This window comes from Carassius gibelio, chromosome B3, assembly GCF_023724105.1.
Source record: "Carassius gibelio isolate Cgi1373 ecotype wild population from Czech Republic chromosome B3, carGib1.2-hapl.c, whole genome shotgun sequence".
Lineage (NCBI taxonomy): Eukaryota > Metazoa > Chordata > Actinopteri > Cypriniformes > Cyprinidae > Carassius > Carassius gibelio.
The window spans coordinates 10,846,278-10,866,930 of NC_068398.1; the positions used below are offsets into that span (position 1 = coordinate 10,846,278).

A 20,653-nucleotide genomic window follows, 5' to 3' on the forward strand; every position below is an offset into this window, starting at 1 on the left:
GAAAACTCTTCCCTTTTTAGAGACATTTTCAGGGTTGCCTCACACATTTTTTGTTTGTTTGTTCATTTTGAATCTTTAGGTTTGGTCTTAAAAATGCCAGAGGAAACACTACGCGAACCAGGACTAAAATGCTTCATTTCCTTTTTTGGTTCTGAAATGACACACAAATCAAACCTGCCAAGTCTTCTAGGTTTTGATGTCAATAGTCCAGCACTGTATTACAATTTATTTGCTAAATATGTCTCTACATGTTCTAGCACACTGTAGTAATAAAAACCGAATAATACTGGAGATTTTCTAGAAACAATTTAGAGATTTAATTAGGGTGAATAAATGTACCGAACATTTAATTATACTATTTGCTTAAGTAAAAACATTCAATATATTGTATGTTTTAATTAAAAATTAATTACTGTAACATATACATTTACTTGAAATCTATATTATTACAAAATTCATACAGATTTATTTTATACGAATTTCCTTTTACACAAATATATATAAATTTAATTATTCAGCAATATTTGTATGCCGTGTTTTATATCACACAACCTGTCCATGTTTTTTTCCAGTGACAGATGGAAAAAATAGGTATATATATATATAATGCACATTAAGCATTGTTTTGCTTACGTGACCCAATAAGAACAGACATGCTGCATATTTTTTCCCAGACAAAATACTCAAGCATTTGAAAAAAAAAAAAAAAAAACAGCAACTATTTCTATTTCAGTCACTTTTAATATACTGTGGATATTAAGTTTGAAACCTAACTCTAGGTGTCATTAAGTATAACAATATACAGTATGTATTTTCTGGAAAAGGAGCAATGTACCATTTATCTCATAAGGGAATACAGACATATTTAAATCATATTAACACTGAGCCGAGGGAAATTACTCTCATTGTGTTTCTCTATATAGGCAAATCAAAACCACAGGTTCTCCATGATGTGGACAAAGACTTTTAATGTCTTGTTCTCTCTGGACAAAAATTGGATTGCAGCTTATTGATTGACAGCGGGAGTTTATATATTTAATTTGTTCAAAAATATATGAAGAGTTCAGATGCAAAAACCTCTAAATGCCATCTGAAATTTTCATCTAAAATTAGGGTTTTTATCAAGCGCCTATGCTTAGGTTGAGTCATTTTACTTTAATGGCAATGTGCAGGTCCTTTTCCAGGCTATTAAAGTGAAATAAGTGAACATAAATATAGGAGCCTGAAAAAATTCCTAATTTTAGATGAAAATTTCAGATGGCATTTAGAGGCTTTTGCATCTGAACTCTTCATATAATGTACACCATAATGACACATCCAACACCTGACAGTTAAGCTGTGACTCAAAGTTACTTTATATGCAACCTCAGCATTGAAAATCTTGAGGAATGTGTTCCTTTAAAAGAAAAGGTTTGAAGAAGGTGGAGAGAGGAGAGATAGAAAACAAGGGATGAAGGTGTCAGAGAGAGAGAGAGGGGGCTGTATTGCTCAGCGGCTGTAGATTGATAAGGAGTAAAGCTGCCTGGAGCACATGAGAGAAGTGCTGCCTCTGCTGATACGCACAGGAGAAACAGACACAGGGGCGCTGGGTGAGTCAAACAGACATTTCTTCATTGTTTTAGCACTTCATTTCATATGACAGAGCATTTTGGTGAGGTTTTTGAATAAAGCAGAATAATTTTAATAAAAATAATTTTTTTTACGTATGATACATTATCGGTTTCATAATCACCAGTATTTTTCTACAGCTGTCACTATGGCTTAATGCCATCAACACCAATTACACTGATTAAATGAGAGCCAAATCCATTCGATTGGACTTAAAGTTGATTTATTTGAACACAGCGATCATCCAGATATCTTGTTATTGTATAAATCAAAGTATAAAGGATTTTATTCATTCTAATTTATTACTAACAATATAAGAAAAAAAATCATGTAAAAAATGTTATATGGCTCTTCCAGTGTTTAGTGGCCAAAAGATATTGGGATAAAATTGAGAAAGCAATGTCAAAACATACTGAGGTCACCTCAAAATGAGTTTAAAACTGTAAAATGCAGTGGCAATGTACCGTCTCCAAAACGAAACTAAACCATAGCCATTTCAAATGAGCTAAATGTTCTTGAAATTCCTCTTAGTCGGATGGGCTCTCAGTGACCTGTTATACTGGCTTCCTGCTGAGGCTCTTTAAAGCCCTCACATTTTCTCAAAAAGAAAATTGTTGCTCTTTGTTGGTCATCTGATATCAATCATCCCTCACTGAAGTCACTCGGCTCAATGTTGCCCGAGATAAGGAGAATGAAGATTTAAAAGGAGCAAAAGATTTAAAAATGAAATGTATGATTGCACAGAGGGAGAACAAGGTGTAGGGGACAGTAAGAAAAATCACAATTTGCCAAGTTAGAACGGGTGCACTGATTACTCCATTATAGCCGCACAGCAGTTTCAATTCAGTGCATTGTGGAACAGCATGTCATTATTGTGTTAAAAAAAGAGACTGCCCTCTCAACTCTCCCAAGTCCATTTTTTAGAGTACACCTCCATGCGATATTATCCCATCTGTCTGTCTGAAAGAACAAAACATCATTTCTGGGTTTCTGATGACTGTCAGTAACTGTTGGGTAAATGTGCACCGCATTTTCAGAGTAAGGGGAATGCTGTGACAGTCATTTTGTCACAGTAAAGTTGTAGGTACATTGGCAAAATGTTACCAAATTACTGTGGAAAAATGCTCTACAAGGAGGGAGAATCTCCGCTCCCCCTAGATTATACATCCAGGGTGTAATTAGAAATAGTAATATAAATAGTAATATCAAGGTTTATAATGTTTAATGCATTTGACGCTGTGAAATTATGTCAAAACAGAAAGAAAAAATGTGCTCAACAAGACTTTAGGGCTTTTTGTGCCTGTAACATTGTGTATGCAATGAAAAATGTTTTTTGCACTTTACACTAAGGTTTAATTTCCACAACTTTAACATGAACTATCAATATAAAATACTTTCAAAGCACATCTTAGATCTTATTAATCCAAAGTTGCATCTGTTCATATTATTTGTTGGACCTGAGCTAACATTAACCAATGATGAACAGATGTATTTTTATTTACCAATGTTAACAAAGATTAATGTACTGCTCTTTGTTAGTTGATTTTGGTTCAGGCATTAACTCATGTTAACTAATGGACCTTAGTAAAGTGTATCCCTTAAATATTTTCAAAATGTTAGCATTTAAAAAATTTAATGTCTGGTTTTGTCATCTAATGCTTTGTTTTTTTTAAACCTCTGCTATTAAGCTGGTTATAAATCAAAAGGTTATCATGCTGATTTGGTAATTTTAAACTATATTATATCACAATTTTACAAGTCAGAACAGCTAGAAATTGGCCCTTGAGATAAAAACAATTTCATTCAGTGAGGCAGCATATATTAAAGGTGCCAGTGTTCTCCTCAAGTATGACTGCAGTAATGAATATTAATGTAGACTTCAGCAGTGAATACAGAGTCTGAATTGCTTTTTTTGAATGATTCTACTTACAGAAATAGTAGATGAAACCCTTCTTGCTGACACACAGTTGAAAGCATCCCTGAAGAAGCATCCCTGAAGAGAAACGTTCATCGCCGCTTGCTGTGACCAAACTCACCTGTAAGGATTTCCTGACTGTCACAGCATGGAGAATCGTTTCACCTCTTCCTTCCCTGTTTCATGCCAGAACTCTAGAGACTATAATCTCACAACCATCTGTCCTGACAACCAAACTGTAAACTCAACATCTCCAGCTCTACTTAACCCTCCAGCATTTGGGATGTCCTACTTCACCATGACCCTTGGTGCGCTGTCTAACCTAACTGCATTAGCGATCCTTGCCCATTCCTACGCCCGCTTACGCCGGCGAGCCAAAGTACCGTTTCTACTGCTGGCTTCAGTCCTGCTGGTAAACGACCTGGCTGGTCATGTGATCACAGGGGCTTTGGCGCTTCACCTCCATCTTGGGAGGGTGAAACATCACAGGGTGGCAGTAATAGTGGAGCCACCACAGGTCTACTGCAAATTATTTGGCGGTTGCATGGTGTTTTTTGGCCTTTGCCCTCTGCTGCTTGGTAGTGCGATGGCCGTGGAGCGCTGCATAGGTATAACACAACCTCTCCTGCACCCAACGATTGTCACCATGACACGCGTCCGCCTCACCGTGCTGCTGATCACCTTCACCGCCCTCGTTTTGGCAGGACTCCCTCTGCTAAATGTGGGCGATTACAAACCACAGTTCCCTGGCACTTGGTGTTTCTTACCTGTTAACAGTCTGCTCTCCATCACTGATGCAAACCTCGCTTTGGCTTTTTCCACACTGGGGCTTGTAACATTGACTGTCTCTGTTGTGTCCAATACTATAAGTGGGCTGAAGTTGTTCCAGGCAAGGTTTAAGGACCGATGTGTCAAGTCAAGCATCACCCGGAGACATGGATCGTACTCATCTTCGCCTCTGCACTCCCTGGATGTGGAGATGATGACGCAGTTGGCTGCGATAACAGTGGTCTCCTGTGTTTGTTGGAGTCCATTTCTTGTAAGTGCACAGTCAAAAGTAAATGAGAATCTATGAAATTTAGGTTAAAAATGGCACGGTATACTGTCCATGTCCAGAAAGGTAATAAAAGCATCATCAGAGTAGTCCATGTGACATCAGAAGGTCAGTCAGAATTTGTTGAAGCATTGAAAAAACATTTTGGTCCAAAAATTACACTTTATTCAGCATTGTCTTCTCTTCCTGGTCTGTTGTGAGCGCGTTCACAACACTGCAGTGAAGTGATGTCCGGTTCGCGAACGAATCATTCGATTTAACCAGTTCTTCTTGAACCGGTTGAATTGTTTGAAACGGTTCGCGTCTCCAATAAGCATTAATCCACACATTACTTAAACTTTTTTAACGTGGCTCACACTCCCTCTGAGTTAAAATAAACGAATATGATACAACCGGTTCTTGACTCGAGAACGAGTCAATCGTTCGTTTGTTATCTGGCTCAGCTCGGTGTTCATCTTCAGTTCTCTCTTCACAGCAGTTCAGTCAGTGTACTGTTTGAGTAAATGAATTAGTAAATGAATTAAATGAATCAGCCACATTAAAAAAGTTAACAGCTTAAGTCATTTGTTGATTAATGCTTATTGGAGACGCGAACCGTTTCAAACGATTCAGTTCGATTTGGTGAACTGGTTCAATCGGTTCACTAAGAAGCACCGGTTAAATTGTGTGATTCAGTCACGAACCAGACATCACTTCACTGCAGTGTTGTGAACGCGCTCACAACAGACAGAGAAGAGAAGACAATGCTGAATAAAGTCAGCGTTTTTGCTATTTTTGGACCAAAATGTATTTTCGATGTTTTCAACAAATTCTAACTGACCCTCTGACGTCACATGGACTACTTTGATGATGTTTTTCTTACCTTTCTGGATATGGACAGTATACCGTACACACAGCTTCAATGGAGGGACCTTAGAGCTCTCGGACTAAATCTAAAATATCTTAAACTGTGTTCCGAAGATAAATGGAGGTCTTACGGGTTTGGAACGACATGAGGGTGAGTTATTAATGACATAAATTAAATTTTGGGGTGAACTAACCCTTTAACTTATATTTACAATTTTGAAAAAAAAAAAGTTTCATTAATTGACATTACAGTATGTTGACTGATAAAACACAGCCCTGTTGGGGAAAAAAACAGCAGAAGCATGGCAGCTGGTTTAAGCTGGTCCTAGTTGGTCATGAGCTGGTCCTGGGCAGGAACTAGTTGTTTAGGACCAGCTTAAACCAGGTCATGTCCAATTAAAGACCAGCTCAAACCAGCTACCCTGCTTTTTTTTAAGAATTTTTTTAACAAGTATCACAAATATAAATCCTTTTACTGAACTAAAAGAATTGAAAATAGGGGAAAATCTCATTATGACATAAATGTTTTTCTCAAATACACGTTGGACACAATTATTGGAACCCCTAGAAATTCTTATGAGTAAAATATCTGTGAAGTATATTCCCATTCATATTTAAAATTCTGAGCAATCCAGGGTGATTATGAACATGAAATTATCCAGACATGGCTTCCTGTTTCACAGGAATATACATAGGAGGGAAACCAAAGTCGAAATTCTCTTGATCATCCATCATAATGAGAAAAAACAATTAATATATTTCTATTTTTTATGTTGTGGGCCCATATTTCTACCGAAGGTCCTGCATATCAAGTTTAGATGCTTGGTATATTTGATTCTATCAAATACCAACAGATAAAAAAATCAAAAAGAGATTCTTTATTTCATAATGGGCCATGTTTGAATCTTCTAACTGGACAATTATCCAAAAACAAACCTTACAAGCTTTACGGAAAATGAGAGGAGTGAACTGAAGAGGAGAAGCATCTCTTGTCAGGTGTTCTCTAACCTCATCAGGCATTATAGGAGAAAACTCAGAGCTGTTACTATACCAAATGGAGGTTTCAAACAGCATTGAATAAAAGAGGGCCGTTAATTGTGTCCAATGTGTAATAGAGAAAAACGTCTATGTCATAATGATATTTCCCCCCATTTAAAATTCTTATTCTCCAATGAAAGCTTAGATTTAGGTGAATGTTTTAAATAAAAGATTAAAATGATTAACAATGCAGATTTATTTTCACAGCCTTCTTTGATCGTATTTACCAAGGACGCCAATAGCCTAATTCTGACCATGACTGTACCTGCATATGCTGCTTTATTCAACAGAGAGTTATTAATCATGGTAACACACGAAAGTAAAACAACACAACCAACATTGATTTAACAACATAAGATGTAATATAAACCCTAATGTACATAATTGATGATAAAAATAAATAAATGAATAAAAAAAGAGAGGAAAGAGTTAAATGTAGTCAAATGTTAAGTGTCACACAGGGAATTTGGTTAATGTCAATTTAGGTTGTTTCACTCTAAATTATATGATTACTTGTTCTTTTGTCTTTCCCACATTAAAAAATACTAAGTAATTTATAGGAAATACTAGCGGTATTAGAGTGTTTTTGAACCACACTAAAGTGTATTATACTGAACATATTATAGTATACAACACTTTGTAAAATGTATGCTACAGCATACTGTAGTATTAACTATAGTGAACTGATAAACTGTAATAAATACTGTAGTATACATTAGTTTTTACTACAGTAAACTGTAGGGTAATGTAGTGTAATATACCCTATAGTTGTAGAAAACTTGGGTACAGTATTGGGTAGAGTAATTTGTTTATAGATGTTATCTTACCACAGCAACTATAAAATTAACACAACAACTTCAATTCATTCAAGTAATTTACTATAGTATGGTTAAAAAACACTACAGTGCTTACTAAAGTATTTTGTCTTGTGGTTCACCATTTACCAACCATATTGTGCGAAGCAGAAGTAGGCCTAAGCTATTTTCTGTGCAAATTCCAGACTTCTCACTAAGTTAATGTACAACTATTTGTGTTACAGAACATTAAATATTCATTAAAATATAGTGCTGTAAAACAATAAATCCTTATTAATCGCATCCAAAATAAAAGGTTTTGATATTAAATACTTTTAAATGTAATATAAATTATATAAATATATACTTGACCATATTGTGCGAAGCAGAAGTAGGCCTAAGCTATTTTCTGAGCATATTCCAGACTTCTCACTAGGTTAATGTAAAACTATTTGTGTTACAGAACAATTCATAATCACATCCCAAATAAAAGGTTTTGATATTAAAAACTTTTAAATGTGATATAAATTATATAAATATATACTTGTAAAATATATACTGTATAGGTGTGTATTTATATATACATAATAAATATACACAGTACACAGGCATTATGTAGGCTATACAAAAACTTTTATTTTGGATGCAATAATCGTGATTAATCGTTTGACAGCACTATTAAAAGAATGCACACTTAGGCCTATGTGTCACTTCATTTGTGATTTTCTAGACTGTTTGACCGTCTTCCTCTTCGTTTCACAGATTTACATCCTCATATCCGTTAGCAGGTTTTATGAAGGGATCCGAAGGCCGAGGCGTCCGTGTGAGAAGATGCTTCTCTTGGCTCTTCGCTTGGCGAGCTGGAACCAGATTCTGGACCCGTGGGTCTACATCCTCCTCCGGAGAGCGGTTCTGCGCAGACTGCTTCAGCTTCTGCAGCCGGACAGACTCGTGTTTACACACAGCGGCTCCTACGCAGACTCACACAGGAAGAAAATTAGTTTACACTGATCACACACCTGTTTACACTCATTTCAAATATGTTTACATGTGGTCACTCACCAAAAATATATGAAAGGAAGCATTTAAAGAATGTGCTCAAAAAAAACTGTTTGAAAATTATTGTTTTTCCTTGTAAAAGAAGCAATCTTTTAGTATCTCTTAAAAAATTATTCAATAAAAGGTTCCTTGAGAGAGAACACTTTCATCATTGTTTAAGTACATCTTTAAAAAGTTATATTTGTAATAATGTCAGATTTTTGTTCTTATTTAAGGTACTTTTGATATCATTTTAGGAATTATTTATTAATAAAAACGTGTTATTCTTTTAAAGTAGCTATAATATTTATTATTTTCAACTTGGTCACTTATTTAGTAAGAAATATGCTGAAGTGTACTTCTTTTTCACAAGGGTTGAGTTTACAGTTTACAAAAATGTGTATAGTAACCACCATAATAGTTATAACAAAATAAAGAAAATAAATGTAAAAAGAAAAAAAACTAATCCCATTCATCTCAGTGGTGAAGTATGCTACAACCTTGGCTTCATTGTAAATCTGCAATTTTATAATCCCTCAAATGCCCCACAAATGTCCTCTACATTATGTTTCTTTTATTATTATTTTTTATTCTACTTTTAAAAAAAAAGTTTACAATATATTTACAATATAATTATAATTATATCTATATATGGTTTAGTTTTCTACGTTGGTACTTAGCGAATGATTACTCTTTAACGGGTGCAATTACTTGAGCAGTAAATCTGTTATTTATTGTCACAAAAGTTTGTGCATAAAAGTTACAGTGCTGTCGATGTCTCTATGTCTACTTATGAACCTGTTAAATGCATTCTGTTGATAAAAAAAACACTTGATGTCTTGATTTTCTTTTTTTAATAAAGTTTAAAAACAATGTCGCGTGTGTGTTTCACGTTAAGTATAAATAAAAAAATTGCAAACAACATGATAAACCGCGAACTACCCGTTCATGAATGACTCGACGAGCTCCACGCTTTTATTGTGAAACACCCTTTCCTTTCCTTTCAGCCATTTTGAACAGCTTTCTCACCAACTCCGGCTTCATGTTGCTCCAGACAGTCAGTGCTTGTTCGTAAACACATATTTTGTCAAAAAGTTGCTGCATAGGGAGTAAAGAGACTTACAGAATAGTGTATTTCTGAATGTAACAGACTATCGCAGCGAGTCACTCCCACCCCCACCGCTCGGGGTACTTTCACAGGGGTCAGTAGTTTGGACTTAACTGTGGTCAGTCAACCTCTAACTGCACTGCAAGGTCGTCTCATGTCTCCACTGATCAGGGCTGACTGAACTGTATCTCTCTCTACCATAGGTAAGCTCTCATGACTGTGTTATTGCTTTATGATCCCGCCATAAACAATCTGTAGACACACATGTCCTCTGAATACCAAAGTGGAGCCCAGCTGTGTTTGTGATTGAAAAGTGATGTACAGCATGGACCTGTTTCAGGATGCACTATGTGGCGAGTGGCTCCCTGTCCTTCGGTTCCCTGGGCCTGCTCCGTCTGTTTGGGGCATCCTGGTCCTGGAGCCTCGCAGCAAGTTTGGGTGTTTACTTAGGAACAGGAGGCTGGCGGTACCTGTATGTGGTGGTTCGTACGGCTAAAAGGGACATCAAGTGAGTGACTGATATTTTGGATCTATAAATTCTGCCCTGCTGGGAAAAACAACAAACAGCTAAACTGGTTGTATGGTTTTATCTGGTCTTCAAGCGTGGTCAGAAATGGTTTACAGGCTGGTTTTAGAAGGGGTCTATCCACTTCTTTAGCCATCAGGCTGGGTGACTACTACGGACAAAACCTGACTGGCACGTTTTTGCTGGTAGACCAGCTTAAACAAGCAAATACCAGACGACTAGCATATGCTGGTTTTAGCTGTTTGTTGTTGTTTGATTGTTTGTTCCATGAAACTTTGAAATTAAACCTAGACATGCAATCAAATTTGACCCTATCCATTTTTTTTAAAATGCATGTCACTGGTCTTACTGTAAACAGTTCATCCGTGCATAATAATGTTCTCTTCCTGTTGCAACATCCGTTTCGTGCCAACTTTAAGTGGTTGGCAAATCAGAGCAGGTTTGGTTATGAAACCAAAGAATCGCTGCCTGTGTGTGTTCACATTAACATAATCCTGTTGAACCTGTTGTGAAATAAGCATGGGGAAATCTTTCCTCCTCACACAAAATTCTCAGTCTGGATTTCAGATGCACAATTTTGCAATTATTAATTGAGACTTCAGAGCTATGAAAGATGTGAATATTAAACAAGTGCATACCAACATATATGTCCAATGCTTCACTGTATTGTTTTCAGCCTGCTTGAATAACCGATTTCTCCTCCTCTTGTCCCATCAGCGGTCTTTATGTGCTGATGAGGGTTAAACTGGCATTATGGCATCATATTCGAAACCGAAACACCATACCCTCCATCTTCGCACAAACCGTGGCTCGGCACCCAGACAAGCCTGCGCTCGTGTATGAAGCCACTGGTGAAACGTGGACTTTCTCCCAGTTAGATCAGATCTCCAATGCTGTGTCCCACTGGGCACTGAGCCAGGGCTGGGCCGCAGGAGATGTGGTGGCGCTCTTCATGGAGAGCCGGCCGCTCCAGGTGGCGCTCTGGCTGGGCCTGGCCAAAGTAGGCGTAGAAGCCGCGCTCATCAACTTTAACCTCCGACGGGATTCGCTCCTACACTGCTTGGGGGTGTCAGCATCCCGAGCACTGGTTTTCGGAGCAGAGCTAGTAGACGGTGAGCCTATGACCTTCTCTCTAACTTGTACCTGGATCATGCAACTAATTAATTCCACGTGCCTCTCTGTGTGCATGCAGCCGTGTCTGAAGTGAGCTCCTCTTTGAGCGAGAGCATGGTGCGGTTCAGCACGGGAGACCTCAGACCGGACCAGATGGACGCTCTGAAATGTCACCCCCTTGACTCCATTCTGGCGTCTGCCCCTCGAAACCCACCGGTCTGTGCCGTGTCCAAGGGCTTCAACGGTGAGTTCAACAGCATTACGAGGTTTTAGCTGTAGAGCAGAGTTGTCGAACACATGAGTCATGGGTCGGATACGGCTTGTGGAGGAGTCTTTTTTAATTTTTTTATTAAAAGGGTCATGAATTGATATATCAAATTTTCCTCAAAAACATATTATCGAAAGTAACTCAAAACTTCCTTGTTAGTCCAAAAACAGCTTTTATTGAAGCCAAACAGACTCATTTCTTACTACAAGGATTTAATTATGCAGTCAATATTGATACAGATCAACGCATCTCCCTCTCTTGCACGTGTTTGGATCACAACAGGTCACTTGGAATAAATATAGATTTATATATAGATTTTCCAAATGTTGTGCTGTGTTTAGGCGTGGAAGAACACTGTCTTTGCATGCCTTGAACACAAGCTTTGCAAACACACTTTTATTAATAAAAAAAGGGACAGGACTGTAATGCTGCAACACATAAGTATGAGTATGAGAAGTATGAGAGCTGTGATAAATTGTTTTGATATGTAAGGTATTGATAAGTAAAATAAATGCATTTTGGTTTATTCATCATGCAAGATCAAGCCATTAACTGAATATTCATATTTACATTGTACTTAAGTCAAACTGATAAGTAGTAAAATAACTAAACCTTAAAAACCATATAATTTTTAAAAACAACAAAAAATGACAAAACACATCAAAGTTACTAATACTTCAAATAAAATGAAAATGCAAGCAGAAAATGTAAAATTAAAATTTAGTTCAAAATATTAACAAAATACATTTCATGTGTCAATGCTGTTAAAATAACAACAATAGCTGATATTGACTTGAGCTGTCAATCACTTCAGTTCAGTGACAGTTCTGCTCTCACCAAAACTCCTGTTATAATCACTGAAACCATCTCCAAAAGTAATCTCATATTTACATTACATTGTGTTCAAACCAGTTTCAAAAACAGGGTAAAAAGGCTATTTATTTTCCAATTATGACTGTGTTTGATGTGCCAATGTGGACCTCAGGGAATATTATTAAAAAATGTTATCAATTCATGACCTCTGTAAATGGGTATAATGTATATAAAATAAAAAAATTTTAGCTACGGAAACACAGATAAACTGTAAAAAAATTTCTGTTGCATGTAAACCCAAATCTTTTTATCCTACAAGAACACCAAGTTATTCCCCTTTTAAAAAGCAGCATGCACAATTAAAATGAGTTTGACACTCATACTGTAGAGCTTCAAGTGAATGGATCAGGTGGCATTATCATCGTCTCTGTGTGCACATTACTTTGACTATCAGCGCACTGGAGTGTTACATTTATTCCATGTCTTGTGCTTTTACCATCTCTGCTGCTGCAGTTTTGTAGCAAAATGTCTGTTGTGGGCCATTATTTAAGTTTTTATGAAGGTAAGTTAGAAACTTCTAGACAGTTACAAATAAAGCCATTACAATGGACAGATGGTATTAGAACCATGTAAAAACAGTGTCTGCTTATCCTGGTGGCTAGTTGGGTTTATTTTCAGTTATTAGTATGTAAAGTGTATTTTTGATGTCCTCCCTTCCGTGAGAAAGTATTCCAGTTCTCAGAGACTGCATTTGCCCTCTATTCATTACAAAATATGGTGGATTACCTATTGCTCAAGTCGTAATAAGACCACTTCAGAATGTGCTGCTGGCAGAGTGGTAGGTTTCTTTGCATATAAGCCCAAATCAGTGACAAAGTTTGAGTAGCATATTAATTAGATTTTTAATCTGCAAGTCACAGAGATCTGTTAACTCAGATAAATGTATCCACTGTTCTGAAGTGGTCCTCAATTCTGTCAAGAGCTCCTTCGACAGAAATATCTGAATGCCAGCATAGCATAAATTTAGAATGTTTCAGATTTTCAAATTCTCAGAATAGAACATTTAGAATGTTTCAGAATTTAAAAATCTTAGTATGGCATAATTGCACTGTGTTCTGTTCAGCATAGCCAATGCAAAATTCAATATGGATATGTAAATCGTACACTAGATATGATACAGTACAAAAATGTCAGTAGTTGATACTAATAGCAGTAAAATTTCACGATTGTCAATCAGATTTCTGATACTACAACAAAAGATAATGTGCTATTGTTTTTATAATAATAAGTCAATTAGAAGTAAATTTGGTAATAAGTCAATATTATTCAGCCAGACTGCTAATAGTTAAGACATGTTGATACATTTAATTCAGTGATTATAAAACATTAAACGTATAGTGAACTATATCCTGCATACTACACTGTAAGCAGTAAAACAGTAATCTAAGCATCACCTATGTCTCATCACTGATTTATTACATCTGCATTTATTCATTTTTATCCATTTTTTTCCCCCTTTCTGTCACAGATCGTTTGTTCTATATCTACACGTCTGGCACCACAGGACTCCCTAAAGCTGCTATAGTGGTGCACAGCCGGTAACCTGCTCACAGACACGTCACATTCATAAATCTCAGAGAGGAATACTATTAGGCTCATTTTTGAGTTTTCATAAACTTCTTTTGTTTCCAAGATATTACAGGATTGCTGCCTTTGGGTACCATTCTTTTCGAATGCGGCCAGATGACATCATCTATGACTGTTTACCCCTCTACCATTCAGCAGGTATATTGTACATATGACAGACAGCTGCTGACATTATAAGCTTTCAATGAATATGTCATGAGCTGTTGGTTTCAAACTGTTGCAAATTGTACAAACAGCTCAACGCATGCTGTGCGTCTGTTGAATTGACTCTTTTACAGGTAATATTATGGGGGTGGGCCAGTGTCTGATTCAGGGTATAACTGTGGTGGTCAAGAAGAAGTTCTCTGCAAGCCGCTTCTGGGAAGACTGCATCAAATATAACTGCACTGTAAGTCACTTTTATTATGGTTATTAATAACAAATATGAATGCCCTAGATTATGAATATGATCATTTTAAGCATTTTGTAACATTTTCACTATTTACATATAGTTAAAAAAAATCTTTATACCATTTCCAACAAAGATTTGAGAAATGAGAAATTTATATTTGGGACCCTGTACAACAAAACCAGTCATTAAGGGTATATTTTTCTGTATTGAGAAAGATTCAGAAAGCCGAATAAATAAGCTTTGCATTGATGAATGATTTGTTAGAATATGATGATATATGGTCGAAATACAACTATATGAAGATCTGGAATCTGAGGTGGGAAAAAAAAATCAAAATGTTGAGAAAATTGCCTTTAAAGTTTAACAAATTAAGTTCTTAGCAATACATATTACTCATAAAAATGTAAGTTTTGATATACTTATGGTTGGAAATGTACAAAATATTTTCATGGAGCATGATCTTTTCTTAATTACCTTAATGATTTTTTGCATAAAAGAAAAATCATTAATTTTGACCCAAACATGTGTTTTTTGGATATTACTTCAAATAAACCCCAGCGACTTTGGAGTGTACACACCTTTTAAGTGGACGTTGCTTTAAAAAAAATCTTTCTCTTAGGTTTATACCATTTGAAACTGAATTAACCTAAAATAAAAATGCTATTTATATGATAATTTTAAAAGATGTACGGACATAAGGACCTCCTAGGGGCCTCTCTTTCCAACCAGTTCTGTTTGTATGGTTATCTTTTCACATGATGATAGAATAGCATTCTGCATGTTGGTTATTTATGCATTTAGCAGTCTTGATATTCAATGCCAGGTTTATTTCACAAATGGATTAGAAAGCAAGCTTAAGAAGAGGATAATTTGTGTGTGCGTGTGTGTGCGCGTGCGCATGTGTGTGTGTGTTAAATGCATTGGTTTAAGGTTGGAGTGGTTAAGGGCTTGTGGAAGAGGTGTGTCTTCAGCTGCTTTTTAAAAAATGTGATGGTGTCAGCAGTTCGGATGGAGGTTGTTAGCTTATTCCACCAGAGAGGAACAGAGAGGGTGAAGGTTGTGGAAACTGAGATTTTATATAATGGATCAATCAAAAATATCAAAATGCATTGTAATATACAATAGAAAGCATAAGAAAAAAAAACCCATTGTTTGAATGAAATGCATTTTTAATGTTCTTTTAAATAATACATCCAGTACATGATTTGTTTATCTTAATGTATCTTAATGATTAATTGTTAATGAATAAGTGAACTGAGTAATAAAGAATATAAATAGGTCACATAATCATGGATAGTTCATACTCTTACAGCAGGTTTTTTTTTGCTCACTTTCTTGCAGGTTGTGCAGTACATAGGTGAGATTTGCCGTTACTTGCTGTCTCAGCCTGTGCGCCCCTCTGAGCGACAGCACCGTGTGCGTCTAGCCGTGGGAAATGGGCTGCGGCCGAGCGTGTGGGAGGCTTTTATGGAGCGTTTCGGAGTGAAACAGATCGGCGAGTTCTATGGAGCCACCGAGTGCAACTGCAGCATTGCCAATATGGATGGCAAGGTCGAGTATCAGTGTTGTTCTGAGAACGTTGAATATGCAATTATCCATTGTAACAGGTAACTGAATAGTAAAAACTCACTCTGAACGCTGCAGGTTGGGGCTTGTGGTTTTAACAGTCGCATTCTGCCAAACGTGTACCCCATCCGGCTGGTGAAAGTGAATGAGGAAACCATGGAACTGGTTCGGGACAAGCAGGGACTGTGTGTGTCTTGCCGACCTGGTGCGTTCACAGCCATGTACTCTTTGATTTATATGTTTCCCAAATATAAGTTAATGAACTAGGTTTCACATCATTTTAGATCTAGTCCTTCTAATAGAAATCTGATACACGGTGGCCTCAAAACATAATTGGACACTTGAAATGGGTCATGAAATAGATTTTTTTTTAATTATTATTTTACTTTTACTATAGGTATATAATAGTTTTTTTGCACAATGAATATGTAAAAAAAAAAAAAAGATTATTTTTCACACTCATTCTGATTCTCTCTCTAAAGTGAATTGTTTTAAGGGGCGTGTCCTTTAAGGGGCGTGTCAGGAATCAGCCACTGTTATAATTGGATAACATTATAGCACAAGAAACGGTATCAACACCCCCTCGCAATTGCATGCGAGTGTTTTGACAACATGATCAAAAATAAAATGCTTCATGATCCAGTGTAGACAAGTGTTGTGATTTCTGTTTGCTTTTGAAACAGCACGACACTCACATTCAGCGGGATCAAGTGTCAGCCATTAGATCCAAAAATAGCCATTTTTGGAGCTTAATTAAATAAATTCTTTGTTTATAATGAGGAGGGCATTTTAAGTAATTAAACTTGCAGGATGTTTTAATGGTACAAGACCACTTATATGCCAAAAGATCAAGGCAAATTTGATTTCTGATGTCATGACCCCTTTATAAGTGTATAAATGTCATTGCGTTACGTAAAAATGTCAAACTAAATGCCATTAAAAAAAAAAATCCAAATGGCATTTATTTTCATTTGTTAAAAAAAAAAACAATAAGCACACTTATCAAGTTAAAAGGGTTATTATTTGACTCCATCAGACTAGAAAAATTAGCATTTTGCTCCCTCAGACTTCTTTTGTTCTCTTATCATAGGTTTTTCTCTTCATGTTTTGACTTCCATTCACAGGAGAGCCTGGGCTGTTGGTGGGGAGAATAAATCAGGAGGATCCTCTGCGTCGGTTTGATGGGTACGCTAGTCAGGATGCCACCAGGAAGAAGATCGCCTACAATGTATTCAAGAAAAACGACTCTGCATATCTGTCAGGTGCACCTGTAACACACTGCAAAGAAGTGTCAGTGTCTAGAAGTTTCTAACAGTGTGAAAGTTACCGCTGTGGAACGTGAAATGAAGTTATTTCAATGTACTCAGTTATGCTCGAAAGTTAACATTACCCTTGCAGAATGTGCAAAATGTTAATAATTGAAACAAAATAAGAGGGATCCTAAAAATTGCATGTTATTTTTTATTTTGTACTGTTCTGAATAAGCTATTTCACATAACAGAGATTTACATATGCTCCAGAAGACAAAATAATAACTGAATTTATACAAATGAGCCCATTCAAAAGTTTACATACAAAAGTGTGGCCTTCTTGAGCATCCGTATATGTCTCCACCTTTTGTATGAGTCCCTCAGATGTCCTCAGAGTGAAAATATGGATCTCAAAATCATAGTCACTTTTAGAAAGGGTTCAAATATGCAGAAGATGCTGGAAAATCAAAAAATATGCAAGACCTGGAGGATTTTTCTGAAGAACAGCAGGCAGTTGAACTGCTCAGGACAGACAAAGGACTCATGAACATTTATCACAAAATATAAAAACAGACATGGATCATCCAGGAAATGACACATAGTAATAAGATTCCATTTTTATAATTCGTTTTTATAAATTCTTATTATTTTGAATTCTGGAGCATATGTAAATCTCTGTTGTGTGCAATAGTGTATTCAGGACAGTAGGACCTACTAAATAAAAAATAACTTTCATGATCCCTCTTATTTTGTTTCAGTTCTTAATATTTTGCACATTCTGCAAGGGGTATGTAAATTTATGAGCACAGCTGTATATGACTAATACGATGTGAAGTTCTGATCACGACGACTCTCAATATTATAAAGACTAGTCGACCTCCATTGAGTATGATAGTGAGGATTGTGTTCTTCCGCTCGTAAGCTTATTTTTTGCTCCAGACACACTGCTGATGGGTCCAAAAAAATCCAGTTTGTCACATTATTCCATAAAACATTCTGCCAAAACACCACAGGTCTATCCAAATTATTTGTAGCATTAGCATACTGAAGTGTACTTTTTTTTTGTTTTTCTTAGTCAAGAGATAATTGTTATTTTTCTTCAACACCCTCAAAGGTTTTGTGTTTCAGCACATTTTAAACTTAAAAATTAGCTGTTTCACTACGCAGTACACTTATTGTGTTGGTATGGTGTCTCTTAGGTGATGTTTTAGTTATGGACGAGCTTGGATACATGTACTTCCGGGACAGGAGTGGTGACACGTTTCGTTGGAAAGGTGAGAACGTGTCCACTACTGAAGTGGAGGGAACACTGAGCAGCCTGCTGGGACAAACTGATGTAGCAGTTTTTGGAGTAAACGTACCAGGTGAGACAGATAAAGCAGATTTTGTTGTCCTAAAATTCACAGGACCCATGATTCCATATGTATACGTCAGATATCGTCATATACAGTGTGTGTGTTTTATAGGTGTGGAGGGAAAGGCTGGAATGGCTGCCATTGCTGACTCAACAGGAAACTTCAACTGTAATTCTTTCCTGAAAGAGGTTCAGCAAGCTCTTCCTCCTTATGCACGGCCAATATTTCTGCGCATCTCCCCATGTGTAGATACCACAGGTGAGGACAGATCACCCAGATGCTATACGGCCTGGAATCCAAGACATATTAAGTATTATGCCATATATGCACGCAAGCAATATAAAATGTGAATATCACAATGATTAATGTGCTTTTATTGAGCTATTAAGCTTTTCATTTAGAAAATGTAAATACGAGAGCATTTAGACAGAGATATTTGCTTTCTTCAAAGGATTGATTTCTCATCATCATTTAAAAAATATCCGCAGAAATCCCAGCATAACATTTCTCCTATATTAAAATATTTGAGTAAAAAAAATTCAATGTTTCTCTTAATAACTACATATTACATAGGTAAAATGTAAAGAAATTACTAAATATCATTGTGCATTATGTTGTTTATTTAAACTCTATTTCTACTGATTTTGTGGTCATGGCATTGGTCATATTTAAATAAAATATATAATTACTCATAAAAAAAAAAAAAAAAAAAACACAAAAATATGTAAAATATAGATTTTTTTATTAGGGCTGTCACAATATAAGATTTTTATTACACTTTAATTTTTTTTATATTTTTTTTTATTCTCAAATAAATGTATGGGTCACTTTTTTTTATTTTTATATTATGATTATTAGGGCTGTCACAATATCAGATTTTCACTGTATTCCTAATTTCAAATTTTTCTGTCCTGCCATGGGCATTTAATCTCAAAAAGAAAAGTATAGGTCATATTATTTAAATAAAATATATTTAGAAATTTTTTTTACAAAAATGTTGACTAGATTAGGGTTTTATAACCTTTATCAGAGCCAGTTTGCATCTTGAATGGGTTTTTTTTTTTGTATCTACCTGGCTACAGTGGCCGTTTGTTTAAAATTATGAAGAAAAAAAAAATCATCCTTTTCTAAAATATTAATATGCATGCTGCGAGCTGATTTCCTACTCTAAACTCTTCACAGGAACATTTAAAATTCAAAAGACCAGACTGCAGAGGGAAGGATACGATCCACGGCTCACAGCTGACCAGATCTACTTTCTGAACTCCAGAGCAGGCCGTTACGAGCTCGTGACCGAGGAGCTGTACAACGCTTTGGAAGAAGGCAGGATATCCCTTTGAGACAAAGAAGAGACCTACCTGGTTTTCTAACCTGTGACGGCTCCCAGTGTTACCATGGTGCAACAGAACCCATTCAGATTTCTTCTGCTAGTATTTAGACAGTTTTTGCATTTAAATTTTAGTTAAAATGTAAAAAAATATATAGCTTTTGAATGGGTTTCTTCAATTTGGTAGCAAGCTGTCTTCACAATGACGAGCTGAATATCTGATATGCAATAGATGAGACAGTGAGAGAGAATTATTCTAGTTTGTTATTCTGATTTGATGGTAGCATACAGGTGACAAAATATATGTGCACTCCCAATTTAACCATTTTTTTTTTGTTGTTTTTTTAAACACAACCACTTAAGCCAACAGGATGAAAGATACAAAACTCCACTGTCTGGTTTGGACACTGTAGACCAGGCGTGGTGAACGTCTGTCCTGTAGAGTTTTGGTTTAACCCTAATCAAACACACCTGCACAAGCTCATCGAGGTCTGAAGGTTCACTAGGACGCTACAGGCAGGTGAGTTTTTATTAGGGTTGGAGCTGAACTATCCAGGACAAGAGTTCATCACCGCTGCTATAGACTTAAATCAATACCTTTTGAGCCTGAAAAGATGATAATGAGTGTATTTTAACAGACTTGAGCTTTTTACTACATAACTGTTGTTAAAATGCCTAACTCCAAAGTGACTTTTAGAAAGCTGAAAGATACAGCAATATCATTGTAAAGAGCCACAATAAAGTGCCTTAGATTTTACCTCCTCCAAGATTTACTCATGTGTGATATGACAAGATGAAATGCCTCACACTGACAAGAGAACAAAGATGTTTTGAAAACTAAAACCATGTAATCACATTAATTTACTTCAGACTTCTGACTGGTTAAAAGAATAAATAATCGTTTTTACTACAGACTCCTCTTTTCTGATTCTAATGTCCTGACATAAACATGACATTTTTGTTAAATGTATGGGTCGTACTTAAATAAATGATATA

General features: G+C 36.2%; 2 protein-coding genes across 2 annotated transcripts; both read left to right on the top strand.

The window, feature by feature from the left end:
* Positions 1-3,592: 3,592 nt before the first annotated feature.
* LOC127953583 (prostaglandin E2 receptor EP1 subtype-like) lies at positions 3,593-9,142 on the top strand. Its single transcript, XM_052552782.1, has 2 exons — positions 3,593-4,562; positions 8,018-9,142. The coding sequence occupies exons 1-2, from the start codon at positions 3,672-3,674 to the stop codon at positions 8,264-8,266; spliced, it is 1,140 nt and encodes a 379-aa protein (XP_052408742.1). The 5' UTR covers positions 3,593-3,671; the 3' UTR covers positions 8,267-9,142.
* A 145-nt stretch (positions 9,143-9,287) lies between these two features.
* On the top strand, positions 9,288-20,564 carry slc27a1a (solute carrier family 27 member 1a). Its single transcript, XM_052552781.1, has 13 exons — positions 9,288-9,604; positions 9,742-9,909; positions 10,645-11,039; positions 11,120-11,284; positions 13,650-13,719; positions 13,815-13,906; positions 14,047-14,156; positions 15,501-15,710; positions 15,804-15,930; positions 16,850-16,987; positions 18,175-18,339; positions 18,442-18,588; positions 19,513-20,564. The coding sequence occupies exons 2-13, from the start codon at positions 9,743-9,745 to the stop codon at positions 19,668-19,670; spliced, it is 1,944 nt and encodes a 647-aa protein (XP_052408741.1). The 5' UTR covers positions 9,288-9,604; position 9,742; the 3' UTR covers positions 19,671-20,564.
* The last annotated feature ends 89 nt before the right edge of the window (positions 20,565-20,653 follow it).

Excerpts from the sequence above, each read along its gene's own strand:
- LOC127953583 (XM_052552782.1), top strand. The coding sequence starts at position 3,672 with ATGGAGAATCGTTTCACCTCTTCCTTCCCTGTTTCATGCCAGAACTCT. Across the intron at positions 4,563-8,017 it reads TTTGTTGGAGTCCATTTCTT|ATTTACATCCTCATATCCGT; the intron begins GTAAGTGCACAG and ends TTCGTTTCACAG.
- slc27a1a (XM_052552781.1), top strand. The coding sequence starts at position 9,743 with ATGCACTATGTGGCGAGTGGCTCCCTGTCCTTCGGTTCCCTGGGCCTG. Across the intron at positions 9,910-10,644 it reads ACGGCTAAAAGGGACATCAA|CGGTCTTTATGTGCTGATGA; the intron begins GTGAGTGACTGA and ends TTGTCCCATCAG. Across the intron at positions 18,340-18,441 it reads TTTTGGAGTAAACGTACCAG|GTGTGGAGGGAAAGGCTGGA; the intron begins GTGAGACAGATA and ends TGTGTTTTATAG.